The sequence below is a fragment of the Plectropomus leopardus genome, chromosome 20 (assembly GCF_026936395.1).
Source record: "Plectropomus leopardus strain MGB_pleo_1.0 chromosome 20, ASM2693639v1, whole genome shotgun sequence".
In the NCBI taxonomy this organism is placed as follows: domain Eukaryota; kingdom Metazoa; phylum Chordata; class Actinopteri; order Perciformes; family Serranidae; genus Plectropomus; species Plectropomus leopardus.
The window spans coordinates 16,522,183-16,543,999 of NC_142195.1; the positions used below are offsets into that span (position 1 = coordinate 16,522,183).

At 39.6% G+C, this 21,817-nt stretch overlaps 2 protein-coding genes across 3 annotated transcripts in view; both read left to right on the forward strand.

The window, feature by feature from the left end:
- The first annotated feature begins 918 nt into the window (after positions 1-918).
- rnf208 (ring finger protein 208) lies at positions 919-21,564 on the forward strand. Of its 2 annotated transcripts, XM_088070713.1 has the most exons (3): positions 919-950; positions 2,071-2,176; positions 19,369-21,564. In XM_088070713.1, the coding sequence occupies exon 3, from the start codon at positions 20,441-20,443 to the stop codon at positions 21,215-21,217; it is 777 nt and encodes a 258-aa protein (XP_087926839.1). In that variant the 5' UTR covers positions 919-950; positions 2,071-2,176; positions 19,369-20,440; the 3' UTR covers positions 21,218-21,564. The 2 variants fall into 2 exon arrangements, with proteins under 2 accessions (XP_087926839.1, XP_087926838.1); XM_088070712.1 differs by lacking the exons at positions 919-950; positions 2,071-2,176 and adding an exon at positions 11,054-11,753.
- cimip2b (ciliary microtubule inner protein 2B) overlaps positions 2,070-21,817 on the forward strand; it is a 31,382-nt gene continuing 11,634 nt past the window's right edge. The window contains exon 1 of the mRNA XM_042508729.2: positions 2,070-2,176. The gene's annotated coding sequence lies outside the window, so the exon portion shown is untranslated. The remainder of the gene's footprint in view (positions 2,177-21,817) is intronic.

Sequence of the window (21,817 nt, forward strand, 5' to 3'; positions counted from 1 at the left end):
ACAACAATGTTTGGTACCAATAGATGGCTGAAGTTGTCTTGTTTCACAAAATACCATTACCTTCCCGATAGTTTAGAAGATGAAAGTGCCACAGTCTCTTAAATACAGTAATATCTACCTCCTATTATTTTCTGGGGGAAATCAGTCATGGGCCCCACTGGGCCACCCTTGGGACCGCCTCTGCTGATAAAATAATCAGAATGCTTTTAGCTGTAATAGTAATTTGTGTAATATTTATCACAACTGTCCATTGTGGTTCAACTACAGCACTTATTCATATTCAACTATAGAAATGTTAAAGCTTCTTTATTGTGTCATGAATTTGTTTGCATGTAAGCGATGAGAAAGTGAGCTGAGCCAGGTTCATTTTCATGGGTTTTAAAACAGAATGCAACCTTAAATCATGGGGAAAAAAAAGCTCACGTGAAGATAGCTCACGTGCTAGACAAAACCTTTTTTTGTCAATTCAATTCAGCTCACAAAAAAAAGACATTGAAAATTGGTCTATGTTTAGACCGTCTATTTTGATCCTTGTATAGTCCAAAAATAGATGTTAAAAATTGGGCTGTGTTTCGACTCTCTATTTTTGTCCTAATATAAATGCAGCAATGAAAATATGGTCTCATACAGCAAATGTGGAAGTTTCTGAACATTTTGATTGGTGTTTAAATACTTAAATATACAATGTAAATATACACACTGCTTATGGACATTCTTTGGATGACCACTATAGCGCCTGGTTAATTCCAATGTTATACATTTATATCCAGGTGTACGTGGGGGTTGGGGGGGACTGACCCCGCCTACTGCGCATGTCAGTGAGAGCGGGATAGCGTCACGCGCATGCTATGCACCGCCAGATTTTGAATTTTCCGACCGTTAACTTTCTGGAACCTTCTGGATGTTAGCCAAGTGGACGGTTAACTTTCTAAAGGAATCCCACTCATTTGGTGAGTATTTTAGAAATCTCCCAACATTTTGGGTGTCATTATCGCGGTTAAAAAAGGCAGTATTTTTTTTTTTTTCCTTTTTAGATGCATTACTGATGTATTTGAAGTTACTATGTTGTACTCTGGTGAAATTTGTTTCTCTGTGATTGGAAAACTATACTATATTTCGGACAATTTGAAACGTTTTTTAGTAACTTCGGTACCACTGACATGAGCGCTTGATGCGGTGCTGCGTCATGGTTAAGCTAAGGATAGATGGCTAGCTAAGGAGCTAACGCAACTTTATAGTAGCATTAACTAATGGTGGAAAAGTGGGGGTTTTCATCCAGGGGCGCTCACGTTCAGCGTGCCCGATGCGCATTCCCGTCAGCTTGCATTAAGAGCCTCTCTTCACTTGTTAGTTAAACTCATATGCCATAACCTAAAAAGCTATTTGTGAACTCAATATTTACCTTAACCCCATTAATAAACTTAAAGGAAATCTTACTCCTAATTGTAACATCACACAGAGATGACTTTGTAATTTTTATGATCATATATTCAAGAAGAAACACTTGGTTTTTAGAAGGTCCTCTACAAGGTAGGCTATTGTTACCATGCAAACACACCAGAATCACTCTCAACTTCCATACACTCAATTGTAAACTTAACATTTATTGACAAGGTGAGGTTCACTTAAAATTGGTGACAAACTAATTTGGGGGTTTTATGATTTAAGGTTGACCAATTTAACATAAATGCTACCAAGCCTTTGTTTCCAAATGAAGCCTGTCAGTGTAAAGTTAGCCTCTTAACAGTTAGCTAATGTTAGGGAATAAGCCTGGTCATGCAGACATTATAAATATTATGTTAAAGAAGCATTTGCAAATTACATTGCTGGCTAACTAATTCAATAACATTAGCTAATGGAAGTTATTTTGGTGAGCAAGAAGGCTGAGGAATAAATGAATAATCATAATATCGATACAAAATCAATAACATTTGCTGTGTTACAAATTTAGTATTATATTGTCAGTAAATTTGGGTAAAACATCACTTATCCTGTGCAAATGTGCTCCTAGGTATAATAGTCCCATGTGAATGGGCCTTTATATCTCCTTATTTTTTGTCTTTCTACCAGTCCACACATGGTCCACGCTGGACTTCTGGACTCCTGGACTCCAACTCAGCACCCTCTGGTTCCCACACCAGACTGAGCTACCGCTGCTAAACTAGATCTACGAATAGTAAGGGCCAATTTTATTTTCTTTAAGTGTGTGTTTTGTTTTTGGTTGGCCGCCGTGCTGACCAATCTGTGTGATTATTGATGGTGGCCGCCGTTCCATGACTATAAATTTTTCATCTCTGTAACAATCGTTTATCTCTGGTTTTAGCTCTCTATCTTTGTCTATCTCTATTCCTCATCCCTCTTTATCTATATATGGCTGTAGTGGCTGGGCTGTCTCTCTATATCTCCTCTCTATCTCTCTATCTGCTGTGAGATATAAGTGTCATTTACATTTTTACATTTTGACACCTTAGAATTATGAGTTTCTATTTGCATTCTGAGTGGTTTTGAGATATTGAGCTTCAAAGTTTTGCATTCAGAATTGCAAAAATTATAATAACCTTTTAACGCTGTGACATGACAATCTGTTGTCTATCTTCTTGGATCTATTAGTTTAGATCAATATGATACAATAATTGTCGTAATTGAATATAACATATTATTATTTATACACACGCAAATGCACACACAGGACCTGTAGACATGCATTAGTTGCAGGGGGATGTCAGACTGATGGAGCTGACATATATGCAGAGCTCCAAGCAGTTAGAGTTCCAGTGCCTTGCTCAAGGGCACCATCCTCCAGTTTCCACATCAAGTCCCTGCAGACTGAGCTATTGCCGCCCAGATCTACAAAAAGTAAGTGCCATTTTTATTTTTCATGTCTGTGCTGTGTTTTTGGCTGCTCTCCTGACCGATCTGTTTGATTATCTTTCATGGCCACTGTGCTGACCGATCTGTTTGATTATCTGTCATGGCCGCTGTGCCGACCGATCTGTTTGATTATCTGTCATGGCCGCCATGCCGTCTGATCTGTTTGATTATCTGTCATGGCTGCCGTGCCATCCGATCTGTTTGATTATCTGTCATGGCCGCCGTGCTGACATGTCTGTTTGGATATCTTTAATGGCCGCTGTGCCATGACTGTCCCTCCATATATCACCCTACAGTATCTTCCCCTAATCTTTCCAGCTATATTTATTTCCATCTCTGTCTCATCTCTCTTGCCTCTCACATAAGATACATAGTGTTTTTATTTACTTAAAAGCTGTCGTGTTTTTGGTTGGCTGCCGTGCAGACTTATCTCTTGGAATGATCTTGTATGGCCACCGTGCCATGACTGTCTGTTATGCTTTTATATTTTTTAGCTTGAATCAATATTGATACAATAATATATTTTTAATTATTAATCCCTCAATGGGGAAATTCACTTTTTTCACTCTTGTAATCCTTACATACACAGATACACCAAAAATACACACATTGACACACAGGACCTGTACGCATGTCAATAACTGTAGAGTGATGTCAGAGAAATGGAGCTACTGCATAGTGAGCACTTCAAGCAATTAAGGGTTCGGTTCTTTTTGGTCTTCAGCATAAGCTGTCTGTGCGTTCCAGTACCCATACTACCATGACAAGCTGCTGGATGCCTAAAGGTACAAATTTTACACATTATTTCTGACAGTGTAAAGATATAATCAGTCAAAGATGCAGTGCGTATTCTTCTGGATATCGTCCACATCCCTGACAAATACAAACATATCCGTCCTTGGATTGCTCCGTATTTTGTATGTCTGATATACTAAAGAGGATACATCAAAGATGCATTTGATATAAAGCTCATTAACATATTAAATTGCAGAATATTTCGTGCATTACAGGATATCAGAGATTCATTATACATATGAAATTACATCTGTCAGGTATCAGGTCCATTTATATCTGATATCTTAAAGAGGATACGTCAAAGATGCAGTGAATAAATGAGAAATGCGGCAAAGATCTTTAGCAGATTTGAATTCAGGATATTATATACATATTTAAGGCTATCAGAGATGCATTGAATATATGGAATCATATCGGTCGGGTATCACATATACTATATCTGATATCTGGAACAGGATATGATAAAGATGCTGGTAACGTATGAAAAGATCTGACACATAGATCTTAAACAGATTACATTGTAGGATATTTTATGTATAGTTCAAGGATTCCAGATTTTTCACGGTCCAATTTTGTCTGTTTACGGAGTCAAGATAGGATCCGTCAAAGATGCAATGTGTATTCTTGTGGATATTGTCCGCATCTCTGACATAGACAGACATATCTGACCTTGGATAGCTCCTTATTTTCCGTTTTTTTGTCCAGTGTACCTCATCGTATGTCAGCCTTGTTTTTCTCATAACTTATGCTCAAAGTCCAAGTGTGCTGTACCCTCTTAAATCTATACACCTTACTGTATGTTGTTTCAGGTGTTAATGAATAAAAACCCCTCAGGGAAGAAAGGTTGTGAATTACAAAGTGCTGTCTGAGTCTTTGCTTCCCTCTGCTGGTTCACAGTGAAAATATATGCACACTGGTTTGCTGTTTATTTTACTACAACATTAAACTCCTAAAAATAAATTTGCTCTTGCTGCGGTATATTATGTATGTTATGTACTCAGTAAATAAATCCTGAATGACAAACACACATGATCACTTTTTCATGTACTGTAAGTCATTCCCATTGTGACACACCATTATCTCATTCTTATCAGTAACACTGTGGTTAATGTGCACTAATGTGGGCCTTGGATGTGTGCACGATGAATGATTTATGATTTCTGCCTTGGACTCGCATGCATTTTTTTCTTTGCAGTTTTATCTCTTTGTCCCTGCCTAATTCTCCAGAAGCTCATATGACTTTATATCGGTTTGAATCATACGTCTGGCAGTGATTCTGCCAACAAACCACAATCAAAAGTTAGGAGAGACATTTTTGTTTCAGTGCTAGAAACTCAAACGCCATCTCTCAGCCACCGTTACCCACACTGATAAGTCATGAAGAAACGTGACATGTTTGGAATTCTTTGAAAATTGCAAGACTGAGATGTTTGTGATAGATATGAACACCCAGAAGGGGAAGAACATCAACAAAATAAAAGCATTGATGATGTTTTTTTTTTTTTTTAAATGAGTCATGTAAAACTTTTTCTGGGAAGAAATAATTATTTTTGTTAGCCCAGGCTGCTTTCTAAGCAGAAAATGACCCTGTTAACCATAGCCCTAGATGTAGGGGGGAGCAGGGGAAACATCCCCCCATCAATATTTGCATTTGTCCCCCTCAATAAAAACATTAAAGTAATGGAAGACTTTATTTCAACAAAATTAAGTACATAACCACCATGAATTGATGTAGAGAAGGCACAAATTGGTGGAAAACAATTCACCATTTAAGGGTTTGATGCTTCAAATTGTCTGGTGTAGGACCCCCCCAATCCCATATTTCATACAGCATGCGGGGCACAAGCAACATTTAAATCTTAAAAAAAGAAATCACACAACTTTTTTTCATCATGTAAAACTTGAGGACAGTGCACAGAGCAAGATAAGCCTGCACAACATAGTGGCCTCCTAGTGGCACAAAACAAACTTTAAATGGATAAAACCCTACAAATAATTTACACTACAGGTATTTGAACTTAAATTGGATATATCTGCCATTATATCCGAGGTGCAATTTCCTCTAGTGATGTATACAGTGCATATACTGCAGTGCAACTGTGCAGTGGTGCTTTTTATTACTATTATTATATCATGTTCAATCCATAGAATTATCTTTAAACAAAGATAACTATACAAGAAAACTTAAAAAAGGCCAGGCAATGTCTACATATGTTGTAGATTCATTTAACAAGCAATTCAGACACTAAAGAGAAAATATTGAAGGCTTAAGAAATGTCTACTGTTTTCATTTCTTTTACTACTCTTATACTATATATACTCATCAAAAAACATCCTGGTTAGTCTTTCCACTTTTCCTACAATCACCAACTCTGTTTTGGTTGAAATAATTTCATATTTTCTTAGTTAGATGTGAAAATCTGATGGCTCGACATACTATTTTCCCCCACTGTGTCTCTGCCTGCTGAACAGCAGCTCCTGACAATGCCAAGTAAATTTGCAATTAGAGCAATGAGAGCAGCTCAGGTTATTATGGCACGGATTCAAATGTAGCAGATGTGTCAGCTTAACATTCATTCTATTATCTTTACTCCAGCGAGGTACAACAAATATAGGTTTCAACATTAGTAATGCTGTTTATGCTAAATCACTATGTAACTTAAAAGTAGTGACGTCAGATAGATTTTGCCTATTTTAGGAGGCAGGAGTGGAAATTTGTCAACCTCAATATTAGTTGTCTTATAGTTTCAGAATGACGAAAATAGTTGGAGAACAATTTGTTACAAAATAACATGTATGCTCTTACAGGATTATTTTTTTTCTCTGCCAGCTACCAAATGATGTCCAATTTTTTAGGCATTCTATTATCTCAAATAGCTTGAAAATAGCACATATATCCTAGCTGCTGTAAAGGGGGTGGGGCAGAAGACCCCCCTCAGTTTGGGTTGAGGCCCAAATGTTTTCAAGGTCCAGCTCCACCCTTGATGTAGTACCTCTATAATGACAACATGTGATTTCTTCTCACAGGTAAAGTACAAATCAGGCCTTGTTGAAAGAAGAAGCCTCAGGGCATGTTGGGCTGTCTGTGTATGTGACAGGCCTCATTGTCCTTACGGCGACAATTATAGAGCTCTTCAGTTCCTTATAGCTCCCTCTGAACTGCACTTCACCTCTGAGGACAGCAATGAGAAAATTCTTTAAGGAGAAAACAACTCCAAAGACCTCACCATAAACCTTTTAGTTCACAGCCAACTGATTTCACTTAGCCTTGAACCTCCCACACACACACATTTTTGTAATGCTTTGGTCCAGTGACATTTGTTCATAATAACAGCAGCCTGCTCTGTTCTTTAACCAGCATTTAGCTCTGCTACGCGTGCTTTTCATATTTCTTTTAGTCAAAAACTGGCTATTCCACTGGTTGTAGACAAGTATTTTTAATGAATTACTCATACTCATGGGAATATATTGATCTAGATGAACAGAGAAAACAGAGTTCCTCTTTTTGTAGTTGCATTAAAATACTACAACATTGGTTACAGCTGATCTAGAATAACATAATTGAATATTTAAGAATTAAATATTAAAATAAATATACAGGTGTGATTACTGAGATTTCTTTCATGTATTACTCCTTCAAGAAGAATGAAAGCTTCTGAAACTGTATTTTCTCAAACAATTTCTTACTGTTACCAAGAACCCACACACAGACACAACTTTCTGCCAACATTTAACAAGTTTTGGTTATTTCACTATTTCTGTGCACTATCAGAATACTTTTGGTATACCACTACCATTGAAACATAGTTGTTTTGTTTTCTAAATGCAAAGAATGGCCCAATATTTTATTTTCTGAAGTAACTGAAACTTCTCAATAGCCTACTTAATGTTAATATTTCAGTGCTATTGATGTTATACTAGGCTAGTATTTTTCTTTGAATTCCATCTCTGAACTTAGTTTTACCTTTAAATGATGCTAATTCATTCATTAAAAGTAAGCTTATTCCTTTAAAAGTAGGCTCTTGCTTACAAAAAAATGTAATTCCATTTCTTTGTTAATTACTCAACAGCAAATGTTACATCACTTCCTATTTTTGTTGCTTTGCACAGTTCCTTCAAAACCACCTTTTTAAGAAACTCTAAAACCACACGTTGCCTGTGGAAATCAAGAGGGAGACATTGTTACGAGCAGCCAATCTGACAGCTGCAGGTATTTAACGACCATTAACAGCTAGTTTAACATTAATCCTGCATGCAAAAGTCCTGTCCTCAACAAGACACCACATGGTTCATACATTCTGGAACTCTAAGCAGAACCAGCTGATTAACGGCACTTAATTAAGACGACTTTGGACTTGTAGAGTGTGAATATTTGAACTTTTTTGCAGAGGCTAGCTCTTTTCCTCGTCAAGCTAATTATGATACATCTTTGACCAGTCTGTCACAGAGGACACTGACATCAGCCCTCTATCAACTCCCCATAAGTCTGCATAACTATATAACCTTGAAATGTCAAAGTTATGTAGCTTTACTGGGAATATCAACTACACGTTATTAGGAGATGTTGTCATATTTAACACTCACTGAATTATTACAGGCCCTATGGTGTTATGGTGGACTCTTATTAAATTGCTCCTGTGGAGTTTGAATGTGCAAAGTTGCCAGTCACCCTGTGTACAGACTGTCATGTGGTGTATGTTGTCTGTGTAATATTGTTGTGCTTTGTGTTTTTATTATGGTTTTACCCTTGCTGCAAGACTAATTGTCCTCAGACACATAATAAAATTGAATTGAGTGTAACTTCCCCATCTTAGCAATTATATGCAGAACATCAACAAAATGGTTTGTGACACACTGTAATTTAGGGGAGACTGGGGGGGGTATGGACCAACAATTGTTGGTTTTGATGTTATTACTCAGAAACCTCTTGAACTATTTGTATAGTGGCTGTCTTAATATAAAGTTCCTAGGCTACTTAGTCTGCAAAGTGTCCAGTTTTAACTTGTTATCCAGTTCCTTTTTGTGAAAATCCAAAGTAGTTGAAAAGGCTTTAACTAAAGATAAAAAAAAAACAACTCAGCAGGTAAAGTCCTTCCAAAATTACATCTTGTCTTGTACCAGCTTGACCAACTTAACCAATATAATCTCAAATCACCCTTTAGGTCTATTATATATTATAACACTGCATAACACAGTTGTCAAAGACTTTTCGTTGTCTTCAAGAACAACGTCTTCATCATTCTTTGTTGTTATTCACACTAAACTGCCTTAGGACACCATAGCTGTCGCAAAATGCTTTTACCTGTATTCAAACACAGAAATTGTATAATAAATATTGTGAACATATTATATATAAATATACATAACCTTAGCATAGTCCACTACTATACACCATTCAGAATATTTAGACATTGTGTAATATCAGGTACAGTTTTTATATTCAGAACTTTTATCAGTGATGAACTTGTTGACAGTCATCAAATACTTTTAAAGCAATGTTAGAATTACAATATTTATTGAAACCATAGAAATAGAATGAAAATAGAACAGACATTTCCATTTAAGTCAGTGTAGCAGGATGATCAGAGCAGTGACATATTGATGCAGTAAGTCGCAAAGTCACCAAGGCGAGGTTTTGCAACAACTTCCAAACAAGCTGTGGAGTAGTATATTTCCAAATTAACAATCCATTGTTTTTAAAATATAACCATATTTACCAGTGTATTATATTGCTCAGTCGCATGTTTTTTGAAAAATTTTAACTGAAACTGTGGGTGCTTGAGAAAACAAGTGAGAGATGCTGCTCAGGTGACCTGTGATGACAAACAATGTGCTCATCTAACTGTAAATCAAGAATTGATTTCAACCGAATCAGAGTTGGTGATTGTTTGAACAGTGGACTAACTATATGTACTTGTAATGGGCTTTAATGACAGGGTTTGAACATGCACATCCAGTTTCCCGAAAAAGGGATGCTGGGTAAAAGAAATGAGACATACCACAAAGATAAGAATCAAACAAAAGATCTGCACACTGTACACATCAAAAATTCAAAAGTACAATATACTAAATACAACACATCGAAAGCTACTAGTATATATCACAAATGTGAGATATTTGTGATACATACTTGTAACTTTTTATGTGTTTTATTCAGTATTATTCTTGCACAATATTGTTTTTTTTTTCATGGAGGTATGTTTCTCCAATGTTGTAGTGTCAGAGAGTGCCTGTCAGCTCTGCTCTGATTGTCCCAATCTGATTGCCTCTGCCTGAGAGTCTCTCAATCAAGCAGATCACAATCACCTGAGAGTTGAATGTGATTGTGCCTTTATATTGCTTGCTCTGTGATGATGACTTTAAAATGCAAAGAACTGAGTTTGAGGAACTTGACATGTTGAACACATACTGTGAATCTTCCTCAAACTTTTCACAGAAGAGCAAGTTTACACAGTGCCGCCTGCTAAAACCCCTTCAAACAGAAGCTACTTGGCATTCAGATTATCTCTCATTACATTATGCATTCAATGCCCACATTATGTAAGCATAACCCTCTTACACTGATTGAAAAATCGCATCATGTTTTTTTTTCCACTTTGATCTGAGGATTAGTTATTGGTCAGCATGAAGGCTCGAGCAGATACAAAACTTATTAGGATCCTCGTTATGCAACATCGCTGAATGAGCAGATCTGTGGTGGGAGCTCACAGGATGCTGCTTTCAAGTTTCTGGGGGAGCTTATAGAAACTCAGCAGTGTCTTTTCTTTTTTTTTAAAGGATTCACAGTGTCAGGAGGAATGAATACAAATGAAACCTCTCTGCTGCAATGTTGTCAACATTTTTGTTTTGAGACTATTTGTGGGAATCCATTTCTGCAAACTAGAGTGAGAAACATGTGGTCGGTTTTGAAAATGATGGATCTGTTTTTCCACAAAGCTCTCAGTTTGCAGCCTAATAGAAGATTAATTTGAGTACATTTCTGCTTTTTTGCCTTGTCAGATGAGCTGCACTCCCTGAGATTAGATCTATTTGCACCAGCATCCCATATCTCCTGTGTTAATATTGCATATTAAGTATGATTCATGGCTCTCAGTGGAAATCCTTCACATTTATCCTCAGACACTTTATGCAAACCTGCTCATATCTCAGACGGCGGCGTGCATGTTTGTGTATAAATGAGCATGTGTGAGTATGCAATATGTGTTTAGACGTGGGGGGTGTGGATTGTGGTGTTAACGTCCCTCATTGGCTGAAATATTTTCTCTGGCAACTAGAAAACGTGATCCTGCCTGCAGAGGCACTGCAGTGTGTGCTGCAGCGAGAGAGAGCAGCGAGAGAGTGTGCGCGTGTGTGTGTGTGTGAGAGAGAGAGAGAGAGAGAGAGAGAGAGAGAGAGAGAGAGAGAAGGGGGTGGGCAGGCAAAACAAGCCACATGCATAAGGAGGGAGCCAGAGGCACAGAGACAGAGAGGGAGAGTGTGTGCATCATGTATGTGTGAAAACACTGCGCATGTGTGACGCTGAGGTGCACTGACTGGAGCAGACGGAGAAGGAGAAAGAGGAGTAATGAACGGCAGCTGAGACAGGAGGAGCAGCAGAGAAGAGGGAAAGAAGGAGAGGTTTACTTGAAGACCAGAGGAAAGACAGGAAGAGGAGAGGAGGACATACATGCAGAAACTCACTTTCACTGTACAGAATAAGCTGAATAAACTGAGAGATTTAGGAAGAGGGATGGAAAAAAGGAGACCAGAGGGAGACGCTCAGCCACAGCTTGGAGGAGAGGGAGCAAGGGTGGGAGAGTGAAGGACAAAAGGTACCAGAGAGGAGAGGAGAAGCAGGAACGAGGGATGCAGAGCTCGACGAAGGCAGCCCGAGACATGACGCATCCACCTTGCAACAGCTTCCTCCATCTTACACCTCCTCCCTCCGCCACAGCTCGCTCTTCATCCTGCTAGAATCAAACGCACAGGAGAGCATCCTCATCCCTGAACAAAGAGACGGAACGGTTTATCTTCACAGAGCAGCATCAGCAACGTCAACAAATGGAAACCAGAAAAGACTGAAAGAAGACAAGTGCGTAGACAGACAGGTGAGGATGAGAGAGTCATACATACTGAGGTTTTTCTCTGTGTTTATTTTCATATTTTGCATCTGTATGTTCCAGATCTGTGAGGTGTGGCTGCTTGATGTTGGGTTTCATACTATTGCTCTTATCTTTGTAGCACTCTTTGTGCGAGACAAAGGTGGTCTTTGCCTTTTGTTAGCTGGGATTTACATGGTTGTTGCATCATGGTCATCCATTTTGCACACATGGATGCATGAATGGAGATACACACCTGCACGCCTGCTTATCTGCACTGAACACAAACCATGAATAGACCCTGGTGATGTGTGGGTGTAGATCTTTAGGGTGTCTCCAGCGGTTATGACATTTGACAGACCTCTGCACAGACAGACAGCGGGGGGGCTGGAGGAAAGGGAGGGAGGGGGATGTGATCAGGACAGGGCAGGAACGGCCTGTTCTGTAGCCGTCAGCAGCATTAAGGCATCTCCATATTGGCCATACATCGCCGCTGCAGTGAGACGGTACACCATGCTGCGATTGCATAACTGCTGCTCCCCAAATGCACCCCTCCCACATGCTAAAGCTGACCCATCTCACAAATGTATTTGGCCACCTCGCCTTTACCTCGCAGTCCCTTCCTGAGCTCACACAACACCAACAATGCCATTCACCTTAAACCCGGTGGTGAGGTAGCCTCCTTAAAAAGAAAAAAAATCAATTAATCAATCAAGCCGCTGTTGAAGAGCTGGGCATTTTGCTGAACCCTTTCTGTCATAAATCTTCCATGAGGTCTCTGTCAGGCAGAGCGATGATGGTTATTGCTTTTTAGTTTTTGCTGTGTGCAGCTCTGCCATGTTGCCGTGGGAGATACAGAACAAAGAGCACTTGGCTGTAATGAATTGCGAGGCAAAATGGCCGATGTCTTCCATGAATGACGGCGGGCTGAATTATTAAAAACAACACCTCCCTACATACTCACTTAGCACTTTGTGCCCATGCAGAAAAACACAAACACCACACTGCCAGCATACAGTAGCATATAGGATAATTGCATGCCATTACAGCTTAATGGACTGACTGTAAATGTAATAATTAGACCCAAACGTCATAGATCTGATCTAAATGTGTTTAAATGTTTGCATTCAAATTAGGTTATGTTAATCTACCCTATGTTGTATGTGCAAGAAGTACATTTGTTAATGAAGACAGCCCACTGAGAGCATCTATTTATAAAAAAATATATATATATATATATTTGGCTGTAACAGACAAAAAGAAAACACTAGCAAAACAAGCAAAATTAAGAGTTGCATCTGTCATCTGCCAGTGTCACACATAACATACTTATCAAATTGTAAAATCTGGTACACAAGCAAATCCTCCTCTATTCAAATCATTCACAATATTTCACTGAATCCCCTGAATTGCAGCCAGCAAACATACAGTAAATCTGGGGATTTGTCCTCGGATCACACTAAGGTCACAACGTATTATGTAATCAAAAATAGAAACATAATATCCCACGCAGCAGGTCCGAGGAGAGATATGCTGCGATGTTTTTTTCGCCAGCCGAGGCACGAATGTGGATATGCATCTCAACATAGCTGGCATACCCGACATACTGCTGGTGTGTGTGATGTAGGGGCACAAAGACCCTGGCCGTCTGTCCAGGCACACAGACAGCTCGTATGGCTGGATGGACGGAGAGACAGATTTTCATTGAGAGAAAAGAGGGTGAGACATGCGGATGGGCAGGGTCTCCATGACTCATGCAGAACATGGTGCCCTTCCCGTGCTCTCCAATGTGCACAGGTGGAATCTATCAGTGTGATCATGAGGACGTGAGTGTGTGTGTGGATAGGAATGTTCTTGGCGTGTGGAGCTCTTCAGGTGTGTTTTTATGTCAGTTTAATCTACACTGATAGTCACATTTAAAAATATTCCTGTTAGAGGCTCATATCTGTTGGTTATCCGTTTGTTTGCGTCCACTGGAATGTAAAGGGTGGTGCCGAGTACGTGATGGGGAGTTGTCTGAGGGTGAGAATGTTCTAGGATATGTGTGTGTGAAAGAGAGACATTATACTGCAGCTCTGTGCGTGTTAACGCTTTAAAGCCTGAGCAAATTTATTTGATTTCTGTTGAAAACATTGAGAGAGGGCATCGAGCATTTACACAACACATGGCCCAAAAATTGGCAAAAAAATAGAGTTAAAAGGAAATCCCCTGAAAATAAGGCAAAAAGGGGTATAAAAAAAATCCCAGATAAACAATCATGAAAGTGAACTACAAAAATTGCTGAAAAATAAGTATGCGATATATTTTATTATTTTTTTCTGTGACAGAAATTTAACTATAAAATGATTGTAATTATATAGTTCACTGAAAATGTTCATCATTTTTTCTTTTTTTTTTTTTTAAACTAAAACAGGTAATTTTCTTTTCACCTTTTTCTAATTTCTTGTGCATTGTGAGACATTTCATGACCCCCCCCAATGTTTTCAAAAGAAATCAAACCAATGCTGAGGGTTCATAGGGTCAAAAAGCTTGTGTAAGGCATCTGCATACAACACCAAAAAACTGGTGTCGATCCATGTTTCAAAGGGTTAATTCTACGAGGAATTTGCTGCTGAGGCGAACTCCTCTGACATCCTGTTGGTCAGCTCTCCTCTTCCTCCTCGTGCCTGTGATGACGAGGTCAAATGCCTGCCATGATTTCATTAGTGTAATAATACCTCTGCAGGGAGAGGATCCAGAGCTATGCATAAACACACACACACACACACACACACACACACACACACACACACACACACTCACACTCAGTGTGAGGACTGTGGGAGAGCCGCAGCACTGTGTTAATATGGTGGCTGGGTCGGAGATGAGCTCCTTACATAACAGGACAGGGCTCCGTCGATTAGGAGGAGGCTGCGCCAAAGCCGGCCCATCAGCAGGCAGCCTGCATCACTTATCAGCCCTTTTCATAGCACTGTCACCAAATTAGAGGGTAATTTTAGCTGCTTCATCTCCCCCAGGCTTGAAGGCTCCTTGTGCAGCCTGGTTGCTTTATCAACTCGACCCCTGCACACTAACAGACAGACATACTCTCACAAGCTGTTCATATCCACAAACCCTGACTAGACATATAATATCTGTGAGGATTTTAGAGGCAAATACCAATATTGTTTTGTGAGAGTTTAAAAGATCGGATGATGATGATTTAACGTGCTGTTTTCTTTTTAAATAAACAGCATTTAAATATAAAAAAATAAACTAACATTTTTTAGATCCCAGAAATTTCTTTGTACTCTGCAGTTAATTCATTTAAGTCATTAAGTCATTATCCCTCTGGCTATTATTATTCCCCTTGCTCATGGAAAGGGGTCTGTAGGATGGGATGAAGTTGGATTGAGATAAAGTGGGTAGGAGTTGATAAAGAAAAGGAAATATATATACATACATACTTTTCCCCACATGTACTATATATCACCGTCCACCTTTCCCAATAAAACATTTTGGGAAATGAAGAACACTGAGAATCTGATCATTAACTCAATGCCAACTTTGATAGTTTTAAATAAAATGTGTCATAGGTATATTTCACCTTTTGGCCATAATTTCTACAGTATGGTCATATTTTGTGTACTTTTTTCATAATGTCCAAATCAATAGTTACAAGGAATTAAAACATACATACTAACAAAATTATTTGCTAAATGTATCTGTGTATATTTTGTCTCATATAATACAAAACAGTGGAACACAGCTCTTTAAATTGAATACCAACAATAATTTTTATGTGATTTTGCATATATCTGCCATGTTTTTATTCATATGAATATCAAGCAGATATCATAATAGTTGGATATAGGAAAAAGTTTGTCTTTTTCTGATCTGACAGGCTTAGTTACCGTTACATAACATTCCTTTTTTCAGATTTTTAAATCATTTTTCATCTAGCTGTTAACGCTTGCACCTGTGAGCCTTGCATTTACACATTCATGATGATTGTTTCTCAGCAGTGTCTTGCATTAACATCTTCTGAAAGCACCAAGCATCACGCTCTAAATATATCATGGTCTTTATCAAGTGTGTGAATGCATACTCAGTGTGCAGGAGAATGAGAAGAGGCTATTTTGGTAGAAGTGTTGCAGCACTGCAGAGCTGGAGGGAACACATTTTGTGAGATTGTGTGTGATTCTGGCTAACAGCTTTGTGTGTTTGAGTGTGGGGTGAACAAATATGTCAACAGACTCATTGAGAAAGGATACAGGGGAAAAAACAAATGTCTGCCTGCTTGCCCAACATGGCTCGCTGCATCACGTGGAAGTAATGGGCTAAAGCACTTCCGCCTGTTAGGTTCATGTCTCTCATTCACTGTGAATCTCCAGCAGGGGGTTGCGGGCAGGAAACCACTAAGAAATGAACAGATAAACAAACCATAAATAGAAGCCAGGACCAGTGCTGTGCTCTCTCCTTTCTTTCTTTCTCTCTCTCTCCTCTTCGCCATGTAGGTCACCTCCTCTGCAGTTTTTTTTCTCTCTAATAAATCATCACTGTTGGCAGCCGTGAAGAGAATGAACGATGCGTCATCTTCCCTCCTCTGCTGGTTGGCAGCTATTGTTTTGGTCAAGCTTATAAGCCTCATCCATACACTTGTTCTTCTTTTCATAAACCCACACACAGTATGACACAAACCCAGCACGCAGAGTGTAACCTGTTCCCACGCGTGTTAGAGTCTGACTGACGCAACTCACCAAGATATGACAGGAAGCAAGAAGCATAACAAGAGCAGGACCGCAACGTGTGTCACAATCACCTGCTCTGACCAGACAGAGTGGCAGCCTCTGGCTTTTCATTACTTGTCAGTTGCATTTGGTCTTTTCGTGCAGTTTGCGGCACCCTACTGACATTAACACGGCTTTTAAAGGTTCAAATGTTTTAACTATTTTGTGTTAAAACAAGGGGTGCAGAGGCACACCCATATTCATGGCTCATGAGGAGTACATTTTCATGTATGACGTGTGTGTGTGTGTGTGTGTGTGTGTGTGTGTGTGTGTGTGTGTGTGTGCGTGCACCAGAAGCAATGATATCACAAATAATCTTGCTAATACATGAAAAATTAATTATTTTGAGAGAATCTGCTGATAATGATAAAAGCTTAAATAAAGAAATACAAAGCATATATAGTACATACATTCAGTAGCCTTTTTATTAGTTACACCTGTCTAATCTACAATCTAACAGTCCAGCCATAACATCTGGTCTTTACAATGCTCATTATGTTCAGTTGTTGACGTCACAAGAAATGCATGAATTCAGTCATATGGTTATCACTACATTTTATCTAAATGTTTTTCCTACATATTCCTATTTACATACACGCAGGGGGCAGAATATTAGGAACACTTCAAATAATAGAGCACCATCATTAAATATGACCTCAATAATAAAACATATATTGGATTATTATATCTAGCATCAACAAAAACAGAAAATTATGAGCATCATGAAAGTAAATTTTATGGCAGAACAGTTGAACTGGACTGCATGCAGATGTATCTAACAATAGAGCATTTACCTAATGAATGTATTGAAACCATTTAAAGAGCTGATTAATAAATAATTTACCAAACAAAAATTGCTGAATCTTTTGTAGCATATTTTGTTATCTTACTGTTTTGACAAAAGCAGTCATTGTAGAACCCTTAGTTCTTAGAAATTACATTTATATACAGCAAATACATTTTGAGTGAAACATAATCCCAAGCAAATTACAACTACAGCTCCAGTCAACATGTCGAAGTATCCTTGGGCAAGATAATGAACCCTAAATTGCTTCTGATGGCCGTTCCATGGCTTTGTGAATGTGTATGATGGTTAGAAACTGAGTAACAGGTGGTACCATGTACAGTGTGTAAATATATGTGTGAATGGGTGTGAAAGCGTTTTGAGTGGTCAAGCGACTAGAAAAACGCTACAGGTCGTGCAGGTCCCTTTACCATAATGAGGAAATGTTGCCAATAAACATATCTGCAAGTCGCAAAAATATGGATACTGAACATCAGCAAAATGTTCACTGACAACATATTCAGTTATTTTCCGCCAAAATAAGCAATCTTACAATTAAGTATCTACTTGTAGTGACTACAGCATTATTTTTTAATTCTCTTTTTTATTAAGAATCTCTCCATAACCTTAACCAAAGTGTTGGTTTTTTATTCAAATCTAACCGAAATCACAATCTTTTCCTAACCTTAACCAGAGTGCTTTCATACTTTGTACGCCTGCCTTCCAACCACCTCCTTCCTAATGCTAGGCGGTACACGAATGCAGTGTTTGGTTAACTGAAATAAACATTGTGTCTAAGCATAATCCAGGCAGCGATCACGTTGCTACAACAAATAAAAAAGCAGTTTATTAACATACAAGTGTCATTTCTAGGAGACAGAGTTGCATTGGAGGACATTGTCTCTAGGATGTAGCCTTTGACTGTATTTGCTACTTACTAAGAATGGTTCTATGTTAGTGAAAATGATCATTAGTTGCTGTCCTAAAAAGCACATCATTTAAGTGCTTTGAATTACACTCACAGCAGGCATAAGATGCACAAACAGCTTTTTTCATTAGGTTTAATTAAGCACACCACATATCAACATAATCTTTGCACGCTGATTATTTTGAGTCAAAAGAAAGGCGTGCTCTCTGTGCTGTGGCCCAACGCATGTGGCAACATGATAATGATCTCACTCTTTCAAGAAATGCACCTGGGCCAAGGCCTAGATACAAAAGTGACAGCCTCTGTCATCAGATAAACACAAAGACACTGATCTTCATTCAGCTACAGTAGATTCTTTCAAAGTCAGTCATAAACAGGAAGGTCAGAAGAGTGTGTCAGAGTCAAACCAGTATCGCACAGACAATATTCTCTCCATGCAACATGAAAATGGCAGTTAAGTGCATACAGATTTTTAAAAAGTAATGTATTATTTTATATATTTGTGAGAAGCTAACCCTCTCCTATCCACTTGTTTTTTTTTTGCTTTCAATCTTAACCCTTTGAAACCTGGATCAACATCACTTTTCTTTCTTTCTGCATTCAGACACTTCTCACAAGTATTTAAACCTCTGAACCCTGAGCAAATTGGTTTGGTTTATTTCCAAAACACAGGGGAAAAAGGCATAAGCAACTTTGCAAGAAATATCATGCAAATTGAAGAAGAAGAAGAAAAAAAAAAGGATTAGGAAATAATTTTTAAAAAACTTCAAAAAACTAAAAAACTTTTTAAAAAAATTCCAGAGAACTATATTTTTAATGATCATGATTGTGTATTTAGAATTATTTTGCAGAATGATTATATTTTTTGTAAGCTATTTTTACATTTATTTTAATTTTTCCATTTTGTTTTCTTTTTGGTTTTCTTTGTTTCTCTGCATTCCCCCCCCTTATTTTTAGTAATTTTCTTGTACGTTTTACTCATTTCTGCCTAATGTCGGAGTCATTACTTCTTAAGTTACTCGGCTTTCTCCATAGTTTTGGAAGAAATTAAGCCAATTTGCTCATGTTTCATATGCCATTAAAAAACAATCACTAAATCTTATTCAAGTGCTTGATGATAATATGTATTTACTGTTTTCACAGGTAGATGGTCCAAAGCAATTCTGAGGGCTCATTATGCATCTGAGTCTGTGAAAAGAGGGGAGAAAAGCACAGAGGGATCCTTCAGACTGTTATCACTTCTTCTGCTCATTTGGGAGGACTATCTGAAAGTTAAAAAAAAAACCTTCACTCCCACCTCTGAGGAATTCAGGAGCCTTGGAGCTTGAAGGAGTCACTGCAACAGCTTTCTGAAGCATTTTAGGAAACCTCCCAGAAAAAGACCTCCTCCCTGTTTCTTATCAACAATCCACCCAGAAGGGTCACACAGGGTCGCCTGGCCAAACTGGACCAAGAGCAGAGAGAAAGACTGCAGGTTGTTCTTTCTTTTTCATACACACAAAAAAAAAAACGTGTAACACAACCGCAGTCAAAAACAGGAAGTTGAGCAGGCGTTAAAGCGAGAACCACTGGTAGAGGCTAGTTTAAAAAGGCAAGAGTTTCCTTGGCAGGCCACAGGATATGTTTTAAGACAATACCTCTTGGACTTGTCTGAACTGCCTGAACTCAACCCCCCTCTACGCTGTGAATGCAGAAATCCACCAACTTGTACTGTATGTATAAATGTGAGCGTCTGTGTGCATATGAGATTATTTATTAGAGTCATTACTGAGTGAGAACATATCTTTGTGCTAAGCCGTCTTTGTGTGTGAATTTACTGTAAACAGCCATCAGAGACAGCACAGGATCATCAGCATAAGTGAGTATAAAACAACAGAAAACTACCTTTAAGTAGTCAACACTGGTCACATACTGTAAGCTGGACTGTTAAATCATCTGTACATATCAGCGGTGACAGAATAAGGAGCTGCAGATTGCAGTGGCTGAGCTCCTCTATCTGTCTTCTCCTCATAAAGACTCAGGCTGACAGCAGCTCCCACCAGGCGGAGGATCACTGAGGGAAACATGGAGGCAACCATCCGTCCCCATGTCCCCTCGAATGGCTGACTTCAGAGAAAGAGCCTAATTTTTTTTCCCCTTGCCCAGAACCAGGCAGGGGTGTCCAGCGCTGATTAGAGCCACAGACCCTCTCTCTACCACCTCCAAAAACGTGCGAATGTCCTGCCTCAGGCGTCAGCCCGTCACCATCCCTATGGATACCGTCAAGATCATCCAGTCGGAGAAGTTCCCCAGAGAGTGCCCTGTGCCTGTCACCCAGCCGCGCTATGCCCCACCCCCCAGAGTGGCGTGGGACGGCGGAGGCGAAGGCGAAATCATCGTCAACCAGGCCTGCAGCGACCTGACCCTTGACATCACAGGGTCTCCCCGGCCTATGGTGTCCCCCTCGGCCCCCGTGATGCGCAGGGAGCAGACCTTCCTGGCGCAGCGTAAAACCAGTGCCAATGAAATCTGCTACCACCAGTTCCACTACAAAATGGAGGACGTCATAGTCAACCAGTACGTGCTGCGCTCTTCCTCCACCTCCTCCTCCACGTCCTCCTCCTCCTCCTCGGGACCCGTCATGCCCTGTGAGCCCCTGGACTGCCCCACCTGCGGCCACACCTACAACTTTGCCGGCAAGCGTCCGCGCATCCTCTCCTGCCTGCACTCGGTGTGCGAGGAGTGCCTGCAGATCCTCTACGAGTCCTGTCCCAAGTACAAGTTCATCTCCTGCCCCACGTGCAGGCGTGAGACAGTGCTGTTCACTGACTATGGCCTGGCTGCTCTGGCCATCAACACCAGCATCCTGAGCCGCTTGCCCTCTGACCCCAACGGGCCCGTGCAGTGGGGCGGGGACGCCGACCGCAGCTGCTACCAGACTGTGCGCCAATACTGCCAGTCAGCCTGCACCTGCCAGATCGCCAACCCCTTGTCCTCCTGTGGCATCATGTAGACAAGGGGGGACACTGCAGGCATGACTCGACGCTGCCCCCCCCACCACCACTCTTTACGTCTATAAGCTATCCCCTCTCTGCCAACCCCCTCTCTCACACACAGTAAATAAATCCCTCCACAGATGTTATCTCTATATATTTAATAGCACAGATGGATGCTATGTGGGACTTATGGATGCCGGTGGTTCAATAAATAGTAAATAAATGTATTTTATGTATGGACTGGAATCCTATTCACCCTCTCTCGTTTGGTTGGACGTGTTTGTCATTGACATCTCTTTACATGGGAATGCCAGGGGAGGTCTATCCCCCCAACCTAGGTGAATAAAGATTAAATAAATGATAACTCTGTGTGGCCTGCACTTGTTATCTGTAGGGTTTATTTCATTAATGGAGTTGGGGGGGTATATGGTTTGCAGGGTGGGGGGATTTGAGCATCAAAGTTCCTACATTCTGGTAATATTTATGCACCAATTTGTGCCTTTTCTACATGAATTTATGGTGTCAATGTTTTTAATTTTGTCAAAATAAAGGTGTCTGCTATTTTCATGTTTTTATTAGGGGAGGCAAATGCACATGGTTTAAGTATATAGGGGAAA